The 21,173-nt window shown below is 45.4% G+C and overlaps 1 protein-coding gene across 14 annotated transcripts in view; it reads left to right on the forward strand.

Moving 5' to 3' along the window:
• The window catches only part of LOC134212544 (dual 3',5'-cyclic-AMP and -GMP phosphodiesterase 11-like), a 390,689-nt gene that overhangs the window by 139,700 nt on the left and 229,816 nt on the right, over positions 1 to 21,173 (forward strand). The window contains exon 1 of one of the 14 annotated variants that reach the window (XM_062690509.1): positions 16,000 to 17,449. The exons of 8 other annotated variants lie outside the window; for them this stretch is intronic. In XM_062690509.1, coding sequence (XP_062546493.1) covers positions 17,404 to 17,449 — 46 coding nt within the window. In that variant the 5' untranslated portion in view covers positions 16,000 to 17,403. Of the gene's footprint in view, positions 1 to 15,999; positions 17,950 to 21,173 lie in introns of those variants that run through there. 5 more of the 14 variants (XM_062690510.1, XM_062690511.1, XM_062690512.1 and 2 more) reach the window with 5 other exon arrangements.

Below are 21,173 nucleotides of genomic sequence, written 5' to 3' on the forward strand. Positions count from 1 at the left end.
GTAGTGGGGCTGAAGCTGAACCCCGGCCAGGTACCTCCAAAACCGGGGGAGGAAAGACCTGGAAAGGTCCGTCCACTCAGGAAAGACGGTGGTAAGGGGTTACGGCAGACTGAAAGTTCTCAGCCGCACCAGACCAGGGAAATAGAGGAGGATGACGCCTCCTGAACCCTGGTCAAGAACAAGAGGAAACCGAAGACGTCAAGGGTTGAAAAGAAGGCCCAGGCGAATGAGGGTAGCAAGAAGTCTAGGGTAGGCGCCAATCGCTCCAGGGGCGATGCCCTAGTCATCACGGCGGACGAGGCTAAGTACTCGGACGTTTTGAAGGCGATGAGGAGTGACGTCAAGCTCGGTGAACTTGGCGCCGACGTACGTCGAATAAGACGTACCCGGATGAGCGAGATGATCCTCGAGCTGAAGCGGGGCGTCTCGCAAAGCGGGCGCCGCCTACAAGAAGTTGGCGGAGGAAGTTCTAGGCGAGACGGTCAAGGTGAGGGCACTCACTACGGAGGTGAATCTAAGGGTTAAAGACCTGGACGAGATCACCGAAGTCGAAGAGCTCGTCACGGCACTGCGGCGACAGTGTGAAGTGGAGACGCCCACCGCAGCCGTTCGGCTACGGAAAGGTCCGGCAGGGACGCAGTTAGCATTGGTTCGGCTATCTGCAGTGGATGCCTCCAAGGTAGTCAAGTTAGGGAGCGTCAAGGTGGGATGGTCGGTATGCCCTGTGGGCATATACGAGCAACCCGAAGTTGCGCGCAGTTGACCTGATAGATCCACTGATCGAAACTCCAGAACACATTGGAGAGCCTAAAACATCTGGTTTGGGTATATCTGAGCTGCAAATCATACGCGCGGACTCTACGGACTTGTTTAGACATGGCTGGCCGATTTCGGATAGCTATCGAGCGCAGTTGACCTGGTAGACCTATCGATCCAAACTCCAGAACGATTTGGAGAGCCTAGAACATCTGGTGTGGATATATCTGATTTACGAATTATACGCATGGGCTCTACTGACTTGTAGGCGGACATGACTGATCGATTTCGGGTAGCTACCGAGCGCTGTTGACCTGGTAGACCAATTAGTCCAAACTTCAGAATAGTTTGGATAGCCTAGAACATCTGGTTTGGGTAAATCTAAGCTGCAAATCCTACGCGTGGGCTCTACGGATTTGTATGGACTTGACTGGTCGATTTCGCATAGCTATCGAGCGCAGTTGACCTGGTAAACCAATTGATCCAAACTTCAGAACATATTGTACAGCCTAGAACATCTGGTTTGGGTATATCTGAGCTGCAAATCATACGCATGGGCTCTACGGACTTGTATAGACATGACTGGTCGATTCCGGATAGCGCAGTTGACCTGGTAGTCCAAATGATTCAATTGATTGCTGACAGTTTGGTCAGCCTAGAACATCTGGTTTAGGCAAAAATGAGTGGAATGTCGTACATAAGGCCTTGGCCGTATACACTGGATTTTGTTTTTACGCGATTTACATTTTCTCAATTTTCCACTCATCCTAAATGTTTAACGCATATTAATTATCATGTGATTTTTCTTCGATTTATTCTGGATTTTTTGAAACATGTGGCGAAGAGTTTGGTGGTAAATTGAAGTCACACGATCAAAAATACGAGCGAAAAAAAATCGTGTAAAAACAAAATCCTGTGTATATGGCATGGCATGGGGGCGCAGCAGGGACTTTGTCCAAGGGCTTGACGACCCCTCCCCATGGCCACTGCGAGTTAGACCGGGACCATCGTCCCTAACCCTTAATCCCAAGGCGTCAAGCGACCCGTGCCGAGGGGATGCATGGCCAGGGGGGTGAAATAATAAGCTAGGCCTTTAACGGAGCCTGTGGGGTACCTGGGCACCCTCCACAGTAATTGTCCTTTACCGCGTCATGCTGGGCTCTGGCGTGGTGGACCTCTTTTCCCGAGCAACTAGTGGGACCAAAATGGAAAACCAAGTCAATTCTTCAATTAGTGGTAGTAGTGTAGGCAACAACCCCTTCGCAAGAGGTGGGTTGTTCAGGTCTCCGGCAGAGGCAATAGTCGGCAGCTCAGTGCGCAGTGCCAGCGTGGGTCACTCAACCTTCCTCTCGGCTAAAAAAACGCCGGTAGGGGTTATTGACGGCCCATGGCTTGTGGAGGCGATAAACCGCAAACGCGATGGGCTTTCGGCCTTCGAGGTGGCGACGGAACAGCTGGACGCCATCATTGACTTTGCGTCATCGAAGCATAATATCAGCAAGGACCTCAAGAGGAGCTTGCAGAAACTTCGAAAGTCGATGCTGAACGCCAAGCTGGAGAGGGCGGTCGGGACGGCCAAGTGTAAACCCGTGAAATCGGTGGAGTCGAGGTCTACCCAGACTGAGGCCCAAGGATTCGCGAACTCGTGCAAGGACAGTCTCCAGGGGATGAGCTCCCTGGGGGCCGCTCCAAAACGCGGAGGGTTACTACCCCGAACAAGGGTAGTGGGGCTGGGAAGCTGAACCCCGGCCAGGTACCTCCAAAACCGGGGGAGGAAAGACCTGGAAAGGTCCGTCCACTCAGGAAAGACGGTGGTAAGGGGTTACGGCAGACTGAAAGTTCTCAGCCGCACCAGACCAGGGAAATAGAGGAGGATGACGCCTCCTGAACCCTGGTCAAGAACAAGAGGAAACCGAAGACGTCAAGGGTTGAAAAGAAGGCCCAGGCGAATGAGGGTAGCAAGAAGTCTAGGGTAGGCGCCAATCGCTCCAGGGGCGATGCCCTAGTCATCACGGCGGACGAGGCTAAGTACTCGGACGTTTTGAAGGCGATGAGGAGTGACGTCAAGCTCGGTGAACTCGGCGCCGACGTACGTCGAATAAGACGTACCCGGATGAGCGAGATGATCCTCGAGCTGAAGCGGGGCGTCTCGCAAAAGGGCGCCGCCTACAAGAAGTTGGCGGAGGAAGTTCTAGGCGAGACGGTCAAGGTGAGGGCACTCACTACGGAGGTGAATCTAAGGGTTAAAGACCTGGACGAGATCACCGAAGTCGAAGAGCTCGTCACGGCACTGCGGCGACAGTGTGAAGTGGAGACGCCCACCGCAGCCGTTCGGCTACGGAAAGGTCCGGCAGGGACGCAGTTAGCATTGGTTCGGCTATCTGCAGTGGATGCCTCCAAGGTAGTCAAGTTAGGGAGCGTCAAGGTGGGATGGTCGGTATGCCCTGTGGGCATATACGAGCAACCCGAAGTTTGCTTCAAGTGCCTGGAACCGGGGCACAAGCAAGGGGCTGCAAAGGCCCTGACAGAAGCAATCTCTGCCGACGCTGCGGATTGGAGGGAAATAAGGCACAATGCTGCACGAACCCTCCCAATTGTTTGATTTGTTCCAGCAAAGCTGTGAACAGCAAGCACCCCATGGGGGGTTCGATGTGCCCGGCGTTTATCCGTGCTGCAAAGTCACAGTGCAGGTAACGCAGCTGGCTTGCTCGGCCTCGCCCGAGTGTTTGGTGTGCGCAGGTTTAGAGGAAACGGCGGAACACGTGTTGTTCGTGTGCTCACGTTTTCGCGCAATGCGTGACCACATGCTTGCCACATATGGTCTGGACACTAACCCGGACAACCTAGTTCGGAGGATGTGTAAAGATGAAGTTGGCTGGAACGTCGTTTTATCGGCTATCGCCCAAATCGTCTCGGAGCTACACAGAAGCTTCATGGGTCATACCGGTGGTCATGCTCTGTGGTCGAACTCGATCCTTTTATCGAACAAGTGGACGCGTGAAGAACAACATGGTATCGTCGCTTTCGCGGCGTCGGTCAACCGGGCGGGTTCCGAGCCCGAGGACGGAAAGGGGTCCTCGTCATGGCTGGGGCAGGCGTAGGCATCGCGTCGGCAAATCCCTCTGTGTGCTGGCGAATAGGCCCTATCGAAGAAAGGTCAATTTGGGGTGCACGCGGCATCATCATTCTTGATACCAGTTGTGCAGAGGGAAACAGGCGCGAAGTCGACCCTTCCCACCTTCCGAGGACATAGCAGCTAACCTCGAGGGTGCGTTGTGCACTGGCCCTTCTTTGAAGCATTACTTTCTGGTTGTACCGAAGGGACTATGGGCTTGGCGGCAATGGAAACGGTTTAGCGGGTCGGGGATGTAGTCCTGCCTCCCTCGTTTGCTGTTGGAGATGATCCCTAACCCCGCACTTCCTGGACAACCCAGGATGTCTGTTGAACAGATTCCCCCTCCATTGCTTAGGAAGGAAAAAAACCATAGATGATACGCTGCACTTTCCTTTTGGAAATTCCAAGTGCGCGTTGGTCCTCCACGAGCATCGTCCAGGTCTCGTGTCCATAGAGGACTACCGGTCTAATGAGCGTTTTGTAGATTGTCAGTTTGGTACGGCGGCAAACTCTATTCGTTCGGAGCGTCTTGCGGAGTCCAAAGTACGATTTCCAGCCACTATGCGTCTCCGAATTTCTCTGCTGGTATCATTTTCGGCAGTCATCAGTGAGCCTAAGTACACAAATTCTTCTGCCACCTCGATTTCGTCACCACCGATGCAAACTCGCGGTGGGTGGCTCACATTGTCTTCTCTTGAACCTCGTCCTCCATCTTCTCAAAGTTACGTGCCATAATATCTATGTCGTCAGTGAAGCCAAATAGCTGGACAAACTTACTGAAAATTGTACCACTCGTGTTTATCCCTGATCTTCGTATTACCCCTTCCAAAGCGATGTTGAATAGCATACATGAAAGACCATCACCTTGCCGTAGCCCTCTGCGCGACTCGAGGTGCTCGAGAGTCGAGAATGCCCCTGAAACTCGAACTTCGCACATCACCCGATCCATCGTCGCTTTGATCAACCGTGTCACTTTATTCGGAAATCCTTGTTCGTACATAGCGAGACATTAGTGTCCCTTAATTCTGAGGTGCCACAGAGGTATCTGCCCCGGACACTCCTGCCAGGCGGTGTGTGGCGGCGAAGGATGAACCATGAGTGTCTAGTTCTACGGCGGAGCAGAACGACTTGGCGAGCGTGGGGCGCAATCGACGATGGAAAGATGTAGCCTTGAACCGTGTATTGTGGCGTAAAATAATTGATTCAGTGTTATATGTTTAGATGTAAGCTAAATAAATTAAATTAATCCTTACAATTTTCTCCTTGAGTTATAGAGAAAATACTGCAAAAATCGCTCATATTGACGGTTTCCACGCCAATCAACTTTTTTTTTCAACTCGTACAACAATTAATGCTAGAAGCTTATTGGGTGTGGGAAAAAATCAAGGCCCTTGACTTGAATGCGATTCAACTTTTAGCTGGCAACATTTTAAAGGTGGTGTTCATGTATACCTGCGAGTGACACCGAAAATATTTTCTTTGATAAAGTCCTAAAAGTATTTTTGAAACTTTAAACTTTTGTGTGTCACTGAAGAGTAGAGTACATATCATAATTGTGGACCACCTAGATCGGGAAACGCATAGGAAGCCTTTATTCGACGATATGTCAAGTGGTAAAGTCATTCAAGAATTAAGTGGCAGACAAACAAAGATTTTTTTGTTTGATAGTTCATCACCTAGGCAGGCAGCAGCAGAATTTCTGGTTTTCCGAGGAAAAATACTTCTGAAAATATTCCAGAACCTCTTTCTGCCTTGTGAGTAATTCAGACTTTTTATGAGATAGTCTACAATTACTAACCAATCATAACTATTCAAAAACTCCACTTTGAATCCTTTTATTTAGTTTGTGATGTCATTTTGTCTCTGCTTGAGACAAATATATCATAAAAACCATGAAAGGCAATCTATGAAGAATCTCTTCTAATCCACTTGTTCAGGCAGTCATAAAAACCAGAAACCGGATGAAGTTTACGTTAAAAGCCTAATCCTTTATTGTAAGTCACACTTAATCTTGATAATAAACACTAGCAAGTAAATATTGCAAGCAACATCACAGTGCAGAGTCATCATAGAAATTCTCTGGAATCACGCCAACCCGGTTTGTGTGGTCCAGTTACGGCGAATTTGAACCAACGCTGCACGCGGCAATCATTTCGTTTCGCCCCTTCCCATGTCCCGATGTGATCCGATAGGAAAACGTTAGGTTTGTGGACTGGACCGTATTGCCGTCGTCGTCGTTGTCGCCGCCTCATCGTTGATTTAATTGATGACGCAAGATTTTCCTTTCCTTGCGAATGAAACGGTTCGGGGTGTGGGAAAGAAATATATTTTTTTCATGCTTGGGTAGGCAGCAATCCATTAGTGGCTGAGTGTCGTATGCGGATGGAACCGTTAAGCTACGTGTTTGGCTGCGTGTCGTCATGAGAAAAGGTGAACAACCGAGCGGAGTGAGGAATTTTCCTGGATGGAAGCACACGTCCTCGTGGCGACCGCAGTGAAGCGATGGAGTTTGGGTCAAAGATGAAGGTTATTTCGAAGATTCAAGGAAATGTGGGGTAGGAAGAGGATCTACTTCGAAAGCACTCTAATTCCCGCACTCGCCTCATATGACACGTTACCACTAGTTCTGACTAATCGCATCCTTGTGAAGAGTCACTAATAGCACTTTTTTTTCTTTCTTTCAGGTAAGCCCAAACTGGATCTTGTTCATTGTTCGATGGTAGTTAATGTAGCCTCTAAGTCAGCAGCTCTGTAGATAAACCCTGTAACTCAATGATCCTACACATAAAAAGTATATGTTTGATATGTTTTCACAAAAACAGAATATGCACTTGATGTTGTACCCCCAGAAGCCAATCTCACTTGCAGACTTCCACGTACAATTGCCACTTGCCATCATTCTCCAATTTATGGCTTCTATCCCGATACGTTCATTTGCGAAGTGAAATGATTGTACATACATATTTTCATCCACATCATAAACATCATACCCACATGATTTCATTATAATTCTCTTCATCTGTAGCCTCTGTAGTAGCGCTTCATCCCGACCGGTGGAAGCTTATTTCCATGGGGAGCGGATTTGAATAAATAAAATGAATTGGGTTTATCGATCCATCATTCCTCGGAAATGTTCTCCAATAGATTAATGATTGTGCTTTTCGGACGAAAGTTATCCGCTGACAACTGTTACTGTCAGCAACTGAGATAATTAAGGGTCGTCTAATTTATTATGATTTATACGATGTTGCAACAGTTCATGTGGCGAACAAACTTTTTTTCTGCTTCTGTTCTTATTTTTTGTTGGCCATCCCCCAACTGAGCCATTGTCGCCTCGCAGATAGGTATTCATAAAGCACTTCCACTGTTGTTAGCTCGCTTCTAAACCATATACTTTTTTTTGCATTCGCATAAATTTCGTTGGAACGACTTTATGTGCAGTGAAGTTTAGAAAATTCCTCGCCCAAGTAGTATTTCTGCTTGTGTTTAAAAAGACCTAACTCAGTCACTTTCCGCATAGTCTGCTTCATAGTTGCGCATCTTACCGCTGAGTTACAGAAGACTCCCATCTATTAGTTCAAGTTTATTTCGGTTTCCATTAGAGATGGGCAAAACTGATCACTTTGATGAACGGATCAGATCTGGGTCATTCATTCTAATGATCCGGATCTTTCAACCGGATCGGATCCTTAGAACAAAACGTAAGGAGATTGCAGAAAAGTGAAACCTTCGTCATTCTGGTTTACACTTTTGAACCGTACTCACAATTACTTTACCCTTTCTTGTTTACAAGCGTATGGATTACAAAGAATGAACTTTTTATTTCATTATTTCCTTACAAATGGTCAAATAATTTGCTGATCTGGTGAACCGGATCTTTTAAAAAATGATCCACGAATCATTCACTCACTTTAGAGATCCGGATCATTTGACCGGTTCCGGATCTGAACGCCCATCTCTAGTTTCCATGATCCATATTCGTTGAGCTATGTGAAATCCTGAGAACCGCAGTGCCCAGATTAGCCACTGTCCGATGAATATAGTAGGTGGTATGCTTCGAAAACCTCGTGCGATATATTTTTTCTCGGCTTGGTGAAACTTGTTGCGAGGGGCAGGCGATTGATGATCCATGTCGTTTTCGTTCGCTTATGGAGCAAAAAAAAAACACAAAAAACTTCTTACAGAGCATCTCTTTCTTACGAACATTACATTTTCAAACATAAGCTATGCTGTCCCACATATTATTTTTTGAAGTTTTCTGCAGACAAGGTTTGCTATTTAAACTGGCTTTTTCTGAGAAAACTTTCATCCAATTTTTTTCTCATCAAGATCAAGATGAGTTTAGCTATTTTATAGACTTGTATCATGTAGTTTATCGCTAAGCTTTGCAAGGCACACTGTACAACATACAACAAAATAAAAAAAAATCAATGGAATAGAGTAGTTTTTTTATTGAATATCTCGAAAGTATTAAAAGGATATGAAAATATGCCTCTGATGGATCTCTCTATTTACTAATTGGAGTTGAAAAGGAATGCAATAAAAAGATAGACGTTTTGTGTACAGAGCTACCAAAATACCTATCCTAGACAGAAACAGTCGAGTAGATCCTAAAGTCTATTCTAAAATTGGTCTGCTTTTTTCCTTCTGTTTTTCCGCTTCTTTGTTAGCATTACATCCTTTACTAGTGCCAATTACCATTTTTGCAATCATATATCAAATGATTGACACAATGATACCAATTATAAAGCCAAGACATTTTTTAATACGAAACTTTCATAAACCATCTTATCATTAGACTAGGCTCCTAAAAGTGTTCTACTAGGAAGGGTGTATTCAAACAAGTTTAAACCGTGCAATGCGCTCCCCCGCTTTTGCACACTAAAGGAAAATTTAATAATCATAAGTGGCCAAACATTTTATTATTGTTAAATGAAATCTTCAAAATACAGCATCACAACTGAGTATTCCGGGCCTTTTGAAATAAGGCTTCCGGGCCTTTTGAAAGGAGGCTTCCGGGCCTCATGAAAGGAGGCTTCCGAGCCTCTTGAAAGGAGGCTTCCGAGCCTCTTGAAAGGAGGCTTCCGAGCCTCTTGAAAGGAGGCTTCCGAGCCTCTTGAAAGGAGGCTTCCGGGCTCTTGAAAGGAGGCTTCCAGGCCTCTTGAAAGGAGGCTTCCGAGCCTCTTGAAAGGAGGCTTCCGGGCTCTTGAAAGGAGGCTTCCAGGCCTCTTGAAAGGAGGCTTCCTGGCCTTTTGAAAGGAGGCTTCCGGGCCTCATGAAAGGAGGCTTCCGAGCCTCATGAAAGGAGGCTTCCGAGCCTCTTGAAAGGAGGCTTCCGAGCCTCTTGAAAGGAGGCTTCCGAGCCTCTTGAAAGGAGGCTTCCGGGCCTCTTGAAAGGAGGCTTCCAGGCCTCTTGAAAGGAGGCCTGGGCCTCTTGAAAGGAGGCTTCCGGGCCTCTTGAAAGGAGGCTTGGGCCTCTTGAAAGGAGGCTTCCGGGCCTCTTGAAAGGAGGCTTCTGAGCCTCTTGAAAGGAGGCCTGAGCCTCTTGAAAGGAGGCTTCTGAGCCTCTTGAAAGGAGGCTCTGAGCCTCTTGAAAGGAGGCCTGAGCCTCTTGAAAGGAGGCTTCCGAGCCTCTTGAAAGGAGGCTCTGAGCCTCTTGAAAGGAGGCTTCCTGAGCCTCTTGAAAGGAGGCTCTGGAGCCTCTTGAAAGGAGGCTTCTGAGCCTCTTGAAGGAGGCTCTGAGCCTCTTGAAAGGAGGCTTCTGAGCCTCTTGAAAGGAGGCTTCTGAGCCTCTTGAAAGGAGGCTTCCTGAGCCTCTTGAAAGGAGGCTTCTGAGCCTCTTGAAAGGAGGCTCTGAGGCCTCTTGAAAGGAGGCTTCTGAGCCTCTTGAAAGGAGGCTTCTGAGCCTCTTGATAGGAGGCTTCCTGAGCCTCTTGAAAGGAGGCTTCTGAGCCTCTTGAAATGAGGCTTCCGGGCCTCTTGAAAGGAGGCTTCCTGAGCCTCTTGAAAGGAGGCTCTGAGCCTCTTGAAAGGAGGCCTGAGCCTCTTGAAAGGAGGCTTCCAGGCCTCGTGAAAGCAGGATTCCTGGCATCTTGAAAGAAGACTTCCGGACTTCTTGAAAGGAGGCTTCCGGGCCCCTTGATAGCAGGCTTCCTGGTCTCTTGAAAGGAGGCTTCTGAGCCTCTTGAAAGGAGGCTTCTGAGCCTCTTGAAAGGAGGCTTGAGGCCTCTTGAAAGGAGGCTTCCAGGCCTCTTGAAAGGAGGCTTGAGGCCTCTTGAAAGGAGGCTTCTGATCCTCTTGAAAGGAGGCTTCTGAGGCCTCTTGAAAGGAGGCTTCTGAGCCTCTTGAAAGGAGGCTTCTGAGCCTCTTGAAAGGAGGCTTGAGGCCTCTTGAAAGGAGGCTGGAGCCTCTTGAAAGGGAGGCTTGAGCCTCTTGAAAGGAGGCTGAGGCCTCTTGAAAGGAGGCTTCTGAGCCTCTTGAAAGGAGGCTTCCAGGCCTCTTGAAAGGAGGCTTCTGAGCCTCTTGAAAGGAGGCTTCCTGAGCCTCTTGAAAGGAGGCTTCTGAGGCCTCTTGAAAGGAGGCTTGAGCCTCTTGAAAGGAGGCTTCTGAGCCTCTTGAAAGGAGGCTTCTGAGCCTCTTGAAAGGAGGCTTCTGAGCCTCTTGAAAGGAGGCCTGAGCCTCTTGAAAGGAGGCTTCTGAGCCTCTTGAAAGGAGGCTTCTGAGCCTCTTGAAAGGAGGCCTGAGCCTCTTGAAAGGAGGCTTCTGAGCCTCTTGAAAGGAGGCTTCTGAGCTCTTGAAAGGAGGCTTCTGAGCCTCTTGAAAGGAGGCTTCTGAGCCTCTTGAAAGGAGGCTTCCTGAGCCTCTTGAAAGGAGGCTTGAGGCCTCTTGAAAGGAGGCTTCTGAGCCTCTTGAAAGGAGGCTTCCTGAGCCTCTTGAAAGGAGGCTTCTGAGCCTCTTGAAAGGAGGCTTCCGGGCCTCTTGGAGAGGCTTCCGGGCCTCTTGAAAGGAGGCTTCCAGGCCTCTTGAAAGGAGGCTCGAGCCTCTTGAAAGGAGGCCTGAGCCTCTTGAAAGGAGGCTTGAGCCTCTTGAAAGGGAGGCTTCCTGAGCCTCTTGAAAGGAGGCTTCTGAGGCCTCTTGAAAGGAGGCTTCTGAGCCTCTTGAAAGGAGGCTGAGCCTCTTGAAAGGAGGCTTCTGGGCCTCTTGAAAGGAGGCTTCTGAGGCCTCTTGAAAGGAGGCTTCTGAGCCTCTTGAAAGGAGGCTTCTGAGCCTCTTGAAAGGAGGCTTCTGAGCCTCTTGAAAGGAGGCCTGAGCCTCTTGAAAGGAGGCTTCCGGGCCTCTTGAAAGGAGGCTTTGAGCCTCTTGAAAGGAGGCCTGAGCCTCTTGAAAGGAGGCTTCTGAGCCTCTTGAAAGGAGGCTTCTGAGCCTCTTGAAAGGAGGCTTCTGAGCCTCTTGAAAGGAGGCTTCTGAGCCTCTTGAAAGGAGGCTTCTGAGCCTCTTGAAAGGAGGCTTCCTGAGCCTCTTGAAAGGAGGCTTCTGAGCTCTCTTGAAAGGAGGCTTCTGAGCCTCTTGAAAGGAGGCTCTGAGCCTCTTGAAAGGAGGCTTCTGAGCCTCTTGAAAAGAGGCTTCGGGGTCTCTTGAAAGGAGGCTTCCAGGCCTCTTGAAAGGAGGCTTCCGAGCCTTTTGAAAGGAGGCTTCCGAGCCTCTTGAAAGGAGGCTTCCGAGCCTCTTGAAAGGAGGCTTCCGACCCTCTCGAAAGGAGGCTTCCGAGCCTCTTGAAAGGAGGCTTCCGAGCCTCTCGAAAGGAGGCTTCCGAGCCTCTTGATAGCCCAATAGGGCCAATTTTCAATACGAAACAATAGGGCAGGATACTGCGTTGAATGCAACTTGTTGCGAGCAAATCGGTTAAGGATAAGTGCCTCAAAAATAAGTGAGATTAGTTTGCGCACAGACATACACACACATACTCGTCTTATGACATAAACATATTCCACAAATATCAATAAAAAGCAATACAAAAATGACAAAATTTTCTTGGGTAGTTTTGATTTTAGTCTTTGTGAACTTTCTAGACCCTTATACGAATATTGTACACCAACATCGTCTTCCCTATTCTACTTGACGAAATAAAAAAAATGGGGGAAGGGTCATTTGGCCGAAACCCATTCTGCCGAAAGCCACTTGGCCGAATGCCAATAGGCCGAACAAGCCATTAGGTCGAAACCCATGTGGCCGATAGGTTCGTTTGACCGAATGGCTAATTTGACCAAATGGGTCATTTGGCCGAAAGGGTCATTAGGCCGAAAAGGTCATTAGGCCGAAAGGGTCATTTGGCCGAAAGAGTCGTTTGGCCGTAAGGATCATTTGGCCGAAAGAGTCGTTTGGCCGTAAGGGTCATGAGGCCGTAAGGGTCATTAGGCCGAAAGGGTCATTTGTCCGAAATGGTCATTTGGCCGAAAGGGTCGTTTGGCCGAATGGGTCGTTTGGATGAAAGGGTAGTTTGGGTCATTTGTCCGAAAGGGTCGTTTGGCCGAAAGGGTCATTTCGCCGAAAGGGTCATTTAGCCGGAAGGGTCATTTGGCCGAAAGGGTCGTTTGGCAGAAAGGGTAGTTTGGACAAATGGGTCGTTTGCATGATTTGGTCATTTGGCCTAATAGGACATTTGACCGAATTGGTCATTTAGCCGAATAGTTCATTGAAAAGTGAGAAATTAGGAGTGAGAAAAGAGACGCCTCACTACTCACTTTGCGTTTCCTTTTTTTACAGTGAGAAGTGATAAATGAGGAGTGAGAAGTGAGACGCCTTACCTCTCACTCCTCATTTCTCAATTTGCGCTTCTTACTTTTGACAGCGAGAAGTTGGAAACGAGGAGTGAGAAGTGTTGCTAGTGGCATTTTTGTCCATGTGGAAAAATGCTACAATGTTCCGTGGGGGGCGATCGAAAAGATGACAAGAATTATCGCGGCATCTCGTCTTTGAGCGACATACCCAAATTATGTTAGCTATTGATAACAAAGCCACGTGATTGTTCACACCTCTCCCACTGTGGAACAACATAGAGTGCGGAACGACATGGATTTATTTCAGACAAATTCACTAGATAGTTGTAGCTCGCTTCACCCGTGAACTGACACGCCGTTACTGATATTATTGTATTACTGATCTAACAGTGTCTTTCGACAAAATTAACCATTCTATCACAGTAGCGAAATTGGCGGTTATCTTTTATGTTGGTGCTATTCCTGGAGTCAAGTACTCAACAAACATTTTAAGCTGAAGAAAGCTATTTTTGGATGAATAAGCGCTCTATAAGCTTCCAATGTTTGTATGGATGTGGATATTTTTAAAGAAAGCCATCGAGGACCTTTCAAATGCTGATGTTGTAAAGCTCTACCAGGACGGATCTTTAAGAATTGAATCTAGACAACACCGTTTCGTATTTTGTTCATTGTTTGGCGAGGCCCTACGGTTATCTACTAGCAGCAGTGGAAGTCAATAGATTAATCTCAAAAGTCCACAATCGCGGAGGCCCATAGCACAAACCATGATGGTCGATGGTACGTTTCAAACAGCTCTGGAATTAAGTGAAGAACTTAAAATCTAAAAATTCACACAATTCATCGAAAGTGAACGATATTTTTATCGAACCTAAACCATTTCTATTAGGCTTTGTTAGAATAAACATCTGTCGGACCCGAGACATCTGTTGATATATCCAAACAATAAGCAGTTAACAATTCATACGTCTTTTATTAATTCAAAACTTTAAAAAACGTTTAAATAAATGAAATAGTTAATTTTTTTCTTTTTATTTAATTTTATTTTTTTGACGCTTAAAATTGACAATAATTATACAACTTCCAAACTAGTGTTGAAAATTCTTTAAAAAAAACTCTCGAAACTCTAAATCTTTCAAATCCCAAAACTCTTAAAAACTTTAAATTATCTTTTGAAACTTTTATGAGTTTTCAAATCCTGAAAACGCTTGAAACTCTAAACTTATCCTTTTGTTCATTGGAATTCTAGAAAGGTTTAGAACTCAGAGTTTCGAAATTACAAATCTTTAACCTATTAAAGTTTATATAAAGAACCAGTTGTCTTTTGAAACTTTAAATAAGAAAACTGAAAATAACTCTTTTGTAATCTCGATCCCCTGGTCTTACAGTTCGTGTTTTGGTGATTAAGTGACCTAAATACACGCAAACATACTTTAATTCGGATGCGCAATTTTTCAAGCCCAATTTATCAAATATTCACCCGATGTGCGATGACCTCTTGCCGGTGAGTGTTGTTTGGTCACTTTGCAAAGTGACCGAAGCAGTGGTCCGGACCAGATACATCACCGGACGGAGATCAGCTGCATCGGTCACACCAGTTGGGGGCAACAACATGATGTGGGTGGGTCTATTCCCAGCCGGAATTTGCATCCAATTAGCATCTGGCAGGTTGTCGGAACAATCACATCAGAAACCGAACAGGAACAGGCTCGTCTGATTGAACATACATCAATTATGGGAGGACAGGCGACAGGGTGAATTCAACCGATGATGGCATTTCACATGTAAAGCGGAATAAAAACAGAATTGTGGATGTGTTTGTACATAACGCAAGCCAAGATCGACCATTTCATTTTGGAGCAATTATTTAAGATAGAATTATGTTTCGGTTGGTTGAAGCTCGTTCACACAGAAATCCTTCAACCCTAATGTTATTTGACCCTTGAGTTGCCTTTTTTACGAAATGGATTATTTTCATGGAAGGCCTGTTCAGATAGAAAAAAAAATCAACCCAATGCTTTCAAATAATCTGAAGATAATATTTGGTTTTCTGTTTTGCTTCTCATTCGATTAGTGACTCAACAGGTTGGGGTTGAATTCTGAAGCAATTAAGAGCAATGTAAATAGGCTTGCAAGATATAAGTCAAGAGAGGGGAATTGGAAACCCATAAATGGATTACTTTGTCATCCAAAACACAGAGCCCGAGTTATTGAATCTCATATCTTCTTGTAAAAAAGGAAACTGAATTAACATTCTATGCGGAATAATTATATGTAATGTGTTAGCTGACATGAATTCCAACGAGTAGAAAGTAATTATACAGAAAACGCAATAACTAGTTAGCCGTTAATGTTTAGAAAAAATAAAATGTGAAATATCGAGTGAGTAAAATGATGGAAACGCATGGTTATCCGTACTCGCACCATGCAGTATAATTCCACAAAAAAACATATCGCATAGCATCAAATATCCTAAAGCAAATGAACTTTGCTTGCTTACACAGCTGTGCTCTCGAGTCTCGCAGTTTCAAGTTCAATCCATTTAGTGTTTGGGAGCACACCGCGCGTTGACCAATATACAGAAACACATTTGCACTGGGCGAGGAATTCCGCTGAAAGTGAAACATAGACCACCAATGCTAATCAGATGTTCTACCGAACGTAAACAGAGAGGCCTTTAATAAATTCACAACAGAGTAGAGAGAACTGAAAATGAACACACTGAATTGGCCCCCGAAGCATCTCACTCGGAGAGGGAGAGAGAATAAGAGCGAAGCAACTGATTTTGGTGCAAGAGGAATCATCGTGGCACAGCACTCTTATCATAACTGCATCATTTGACATAGGGGGTTTCCAATAAATAGAATTGACGAAGCTTTTGAATGATAATCAATAATTTTTTTGAATTTGAAATTATCAGTTTTTGAAGACAAGAATACAAGAAAACTAGAAGAAATAAAGAAGATAAGGAGACAAGAAGACAAGAAGATAAGAAGACAAGAAGACAAGAAGACAAGAAGACAAGAAGACAAGAAGACAAGAAGACAAGAAGACAAGAAGACAAGAAGACAAGAAGACAAGAAGACAAGAAGACAAGAAGACAAGAAGACAAGAAGACAAGAAGACAAGAAGACAAGAAGACAAGAAGACAAGAAGACAAGAAGACAAGAAGACAAGAAGACAAGAAGACAAGAAGACAAGAAGACAAGAAGACAAGAAGACAAGAAGACAAGAAGACAAGAAGACAAGAAGACAAGAAGACAAGAAGACAAGAAGACAAGAAGACAAGAAGACAAGAAGACAAGAAGACAAGAAGTCAAGAAGACAAGAAGACAAGAATACAAGAAGACAAGAAGACAAGAAGACAAGAAGACAAAAAGACAAGAAGGCAAGAAGACAAGAAGACAAGACAAGAAGACAAGAAGACAAGGATACAAGAAGTCAAAAAGACAAGAAGACAAGAAGACAAGAAGACAAGAAGACAAGAAGACAAGAAGACAAGAAGACAAGAAGACAAGAAGACTAGAAGACAAGAAGACAAGAAATCAAGAGAACAAGATCGAAGAGCAAAAAACGCATTTTTTATATATTTCGCACACTTTGAAGAGAAAAACATTGATCATCGCAATTCAAGAAAATTGGCAAAACCTTCGCGAAAATCATTTGAAGACCTTTCTGCGAACTCAAATATGCCATCAACCTCCAAAGGCTCATAGAACTTGAGGTTCTCAATGACCTTGAGGATCTTGGCTATTCCGAGGACCTTAAAAGGCATTAGAACCCTCTGCAAATTCTCTGCAAACCACCAGGATCTTGAAATCTCGTGGGCGTCAACAGTGTTCAAGGTTTTCGGATCTTCACTTTCTGAGGCAACGAAAACTGAGCGATTTATTAATTTTATTAATCTTAGCTGCTCCGCGAAGCGCACTCCGAAAGCACCCTCGCCTTATCGCGTGTTTGTAGGTGGGCATCTGCTTGTGTCCACACTCTCCCAATGCACAAGCGGCGGTACCATATTTCTTTTTTTCGTTTTCGGTCTGTTTCTCGCAACGTGTGCGACCCGCACCGGCAGCAACGACGGCCAAGTGCGACAAATATCCGTCCTGTTCCTCGCACCGACCGATATGACACGGTCCTTTCACGAGGAACGTGTTGGTTCAGTCTGGTTCATTCGGTGCTCGGGAACGGCCGTGCTGTTTCGTCGTCCCGCGAAAGGGCGCCTTATTCTGCGATTGCGAACTCGGCTGTCGTCGACGTCGGTTGCGTGCGGCAATGCGGTGTGGTGTTTGAACTCATCCTCCGGCGTCTACTGTTCGTACATTTGAGTGGATCCATTTGGGGATGAGATGTTTGGTGTTTGCAATTTTTGCCAATTGTTATGGAAAGAGTCGCGACTGAAGCAGACAGCGTGCGGTCGTACAACAGCTGATGGAAGAGGACTTCCCTGAACTCGCGTTGTGTTGGTCCTTTGTGGAAAAGCGAAATATGTTTTTGTGCAACTTTCGTTACCCAGAATGCTGTTTGCTGAAGGTGATTGCTAGTGTAGAGATTTGCGGGAGTTGCCTCCGAAGTAGTGCCAATTATAGAGTGTTTCAGTTTGCCGCTGTGATGAAACAATCAAAAATTAGAGAGCAGCTGACCGGATAGGACGCTCGGTTGATTTCGTGTAGTTAAACGTTCCGCACGTTGTCGGTTCAATTCAACCGCAGCACACTGCTGTGCGGTACTACGCGCCTGTTGTGAGGGTGAACCTGAGTGATGAATCCGCCATTCCTAGTGCCGTTTCCAAGAACAACCTCAGCCGGTAAATTTGGTGGGGTTGTGATAAAATTAAATGATTCCGCGCGCACTGACCTGTAGTTTTACATTTGGATACCGAACGCAAGCTGTCAGCGTTCTTTGAGTACGCGAGGAAATTTATGTTCTTTCTGCAGTCGCGACGATCCTAAAGCCGATACGAAGAATCTCAAATTCTTTCACTCCGCAGTTAGACGACAGGGGAGTCGTAGAGGTACGGAATGAGGAAAAGTGTAAACTAACGAATTGAGTTTGCAGCAGTGTGTTGGAATGTCGCCACATTCTGGCTGCCTGTGAGTAGTGGTGGTGATTGTGTTGATTCACATATGATTAGCGCCTTCACGTTTCGGATGCTTGTCTCTAGCTGGCCCGACTACGACGGCGTATACGCTGGTTGGCTGGCTGGATGTGTCGTTGAGTGTTATCTAACTGCATAGAAGATTATTCCGGCTCTTATCGTTTGTTGTGATGATCGGCTTGTGTTTGGATAAGAGTTCGGATATTTGGGTGAGCTACACATATTGATTTGGAAGTTGACTCTAGGAAAAGATAGCGTATGCTTATTAAACAAACATGTTCGTGCAAGTTTTATGCTTGAGCTGAACAATAGAGGTAATGAACTATAGACGAATAGTGTCGCTGAACAGGTTTGGTACTCACATGCTTATTACGTTGACAGATAACCGCCAGTTTACAATATCCGAGCAGGCAAAAGATATTTCGACAGTGAAGAAAGCGACAATCGTCCTCCAAATTTTATTATCTACTGCCGTTATTTTTGGATTCTTCGTTGTCAAGCGGTGCACAGCTGGTGGTATGTCTCGATATCATTTGCTAATAGGGGTTAGCTCCATCCGGTAGTAATTTGCAATATCACCTCTTATTAGCAGCTTGAAGCCTGATAGGAAGTTAGACAATTTCCATCTATTTCAAAATCAAGTTTAAACATGACAATTTGGAATTGAACACAGGAGCACGGTATCGAAAATAGAACCACGTGGAGCGGAACATGTTCTGTCGACTTGTTAATGACAACTGCACACCGCAACAAGCTTTTGTCAGAGCATGAGCACAATGTGATGGAGATCATCTGCAGATGGTGCCTATTTGGGGACTTTTATTATTATTATTTTGGATTATCACCATTTGATAAATATCACAACAAATAGAAAGACCATAAAAAGAGCACAATACATTTAAGTCGCAAACTACGCATTTCATAATATTGCCTCCAGTTATGGTACCACTAGTTATTTGCAAGAAAAGTTGTGTTTTTAAGAGACCAACAAATTTATTACAAAACCGATATTTTATTTCTTTTTTATATTGAAAGACCTATATGGACGATGGTAAAGCTACTCACTCATATTATACCACTGGCCTGCCTGTATGTCCTGTGCCCCCATGTGCCCAGATGATTTCGGACAAGACCGTGTTGTGCAGAGTGTGTCCCAGAGACTTCTTTGCATCTTAAGACATCACTGCGCATGATATCCCATTTATTCAGCACCCTACATCTAGTTAACCGCGTAAGTAGCCGTGTCCAGATATTGCGAAATAGAAAAGTTGTGCTTAAATATGCCATATTTGATAATCTTGACTGAAATGTGATCAACCCCTTGAACTGTGATGATATTGATGCAGCTTCGGAATGGAAATAAATAATAATCGAACCTTGAACATCATCCTGGATGATGGACTGGTTCATTGTTCGATATATTCGATCCAATGTTTCAGCTGGTCGACTGGTCAGTTATAAGCTGACCAGTGGCGTCTTCCATTAGAACCATCGCATTTATCTTTGCCTAATTTGGACGTCGTGAAATAACGTAGAGGGGGCGAATGCTCCCGGCAGTTCTGCCCGGATTTCTGCCATTCTTCGGCCAGAACGTCCATCCGAGTTCGCTTGTATAGTTGACATGAGTGCTTCGCTTAGTTCCCTGCAGCTGAATTCCATTAAAGAGCCGGAACTGTGGTTCCTCAGGTTTCCAATCGCTTTAATATTCTACCAGGTTTCATCCATCGGTGATCCGTTATTTACTTTGAGTGTGCATCGCATCTATTTTTTTATTGCTCGTAGCGATGAGGGTGCTCCTCATGATAGTCCATTTAGCCTTCTACGTAACCTTCTTCCAGGAAATGTGAGACATAGGTTTCCAGTTCTTCAAGGAAGTGCCTTTTTAATGTAGCATCTTTCATTCGCTGCCTGTTGTTTTTTCGTATAACTCTCTTCTCGTGTCGAAGAGTATGCGTTATGCGCAGCCGTATATCGTGGATTTGAAGATGATGGTAAGATACGAAATCGGCACTACCTCAGACAATCAGAGTGCATGCATAATAAAGCCACTTTTCCGTTATGCGATGACTATGTTCACGAATTTCCGCGCTCATTGGTCGCGAAAATGCCTTCTACATACAAAACTGGGGGCGATATATGTGTATTATTTATCTGACGTTGTACGGTGGTTTATGCGATGTTCACGATTTTATACGAAACTATGCAATTTTGATGGTGTGATAAACGATCGAAATCATGTTTTATTATGCGAAATGTGGTTGTCTGGGACGTCTATTCCGTACATCCAGAAGATTTCGTATTATTTTCGACTGATGCAAATGAAGTCCACTTATTGATTTTCAAAACAGCTATCTCGTGAGACCTTATGACCTTGTGGATCGGTTCATAAAGTAAGATCGAGTCACCATTCCATTGGTACCACTGGATTCTGCGAACATTTCTCCGAGATCATGGCGTTGCATGATGCACTCATCCATCATGATGAAGCGAAATTTTAGCAGTTGGCCGAAGGCCACTAGACCGAAATTTGTTTGCTCGAATGTGTCACTTGGCCGAACGATTGTACGAAAATTCCCCGAATGCAATTTCCCCGAATGCAAATTCCCCGAATAACAATTCCCCGGATGTAACAATTCCCCGAATGAAACATTTCCCCGAATGCCTCCCTCTTCTATTTGAATATGTGTAGCCATCGTACTCGTCACACAAGACACATACGCATGCAACTGTTGGGCATAATAACCATGGTAATGGTAATAGAACACCAAGTTTTGATTCCGAGCCGATAGTTCGAACGAGCCAGACGTGTGTGCTGTGTCTCATCGCGGATTGTGTTCGGTAGTGCGAGTGCTATTGTGTAGTGCGTATCCTACCTACGGATCCAAGGCGATCACTGTCGGCGAGTGGAAGCAGCTGCTTCTGGCGACGCCAGTGAAGCAGGCTATTGTTACTGCTGCTACCTACAGCAGCAGCCGCAGATAAGTGGCAAAGATTGTTGTATTGTTCTCCCACAGAGTGGGTCTGATTAGAATAGTTTGAATTAGTTTTTTTATTAGTTTTTTTTTCTAATTAGTTAATAGTTATTAGTTCTCAGCTTGTAATAACTATACTTCCAACACCTTGCGAGGTGATAATGGAGGCGGAGACTGCGGAGGGCAGTGGGCCTCCCAAAGATGGTGGTCGCACACGATTCTACCATGCATCTTCTCCTGGGCCTTGGGTTGTTTACTTTCGGCAGAAAGTGAAAAGCCTAGATTTTCTCGGCATTAAGCGAGATTTGACGCGTCGTTTTCCGAAAACTGATTTCCATCAGGTAAATCGGAACAAACTACGCATAACCGCACCTACATACAAGGATGCAAACGAAATCGCTAAAGACAAGGACTACAATGTTGAATATTTGGTTTATGTCCCCTCGCGGGAGGTCGAAATC

The sequence above is a fragment of the Armigeres subalbatus genome, chromosome 2 (assembly GCF_024139115.2).
Source record: "Armigeres subalbatus isolate Guangzhou_Male chromosome 2, GZ_Asu_2, whole genome shotgun sequence".
In the NCBI taxonomy this organism is placed as follows: Eukaryota; Metazoa; Arthropoda; class Insecta; order Diptera; family Culicidae; genus Armigeres; species Armigeres subalbatus.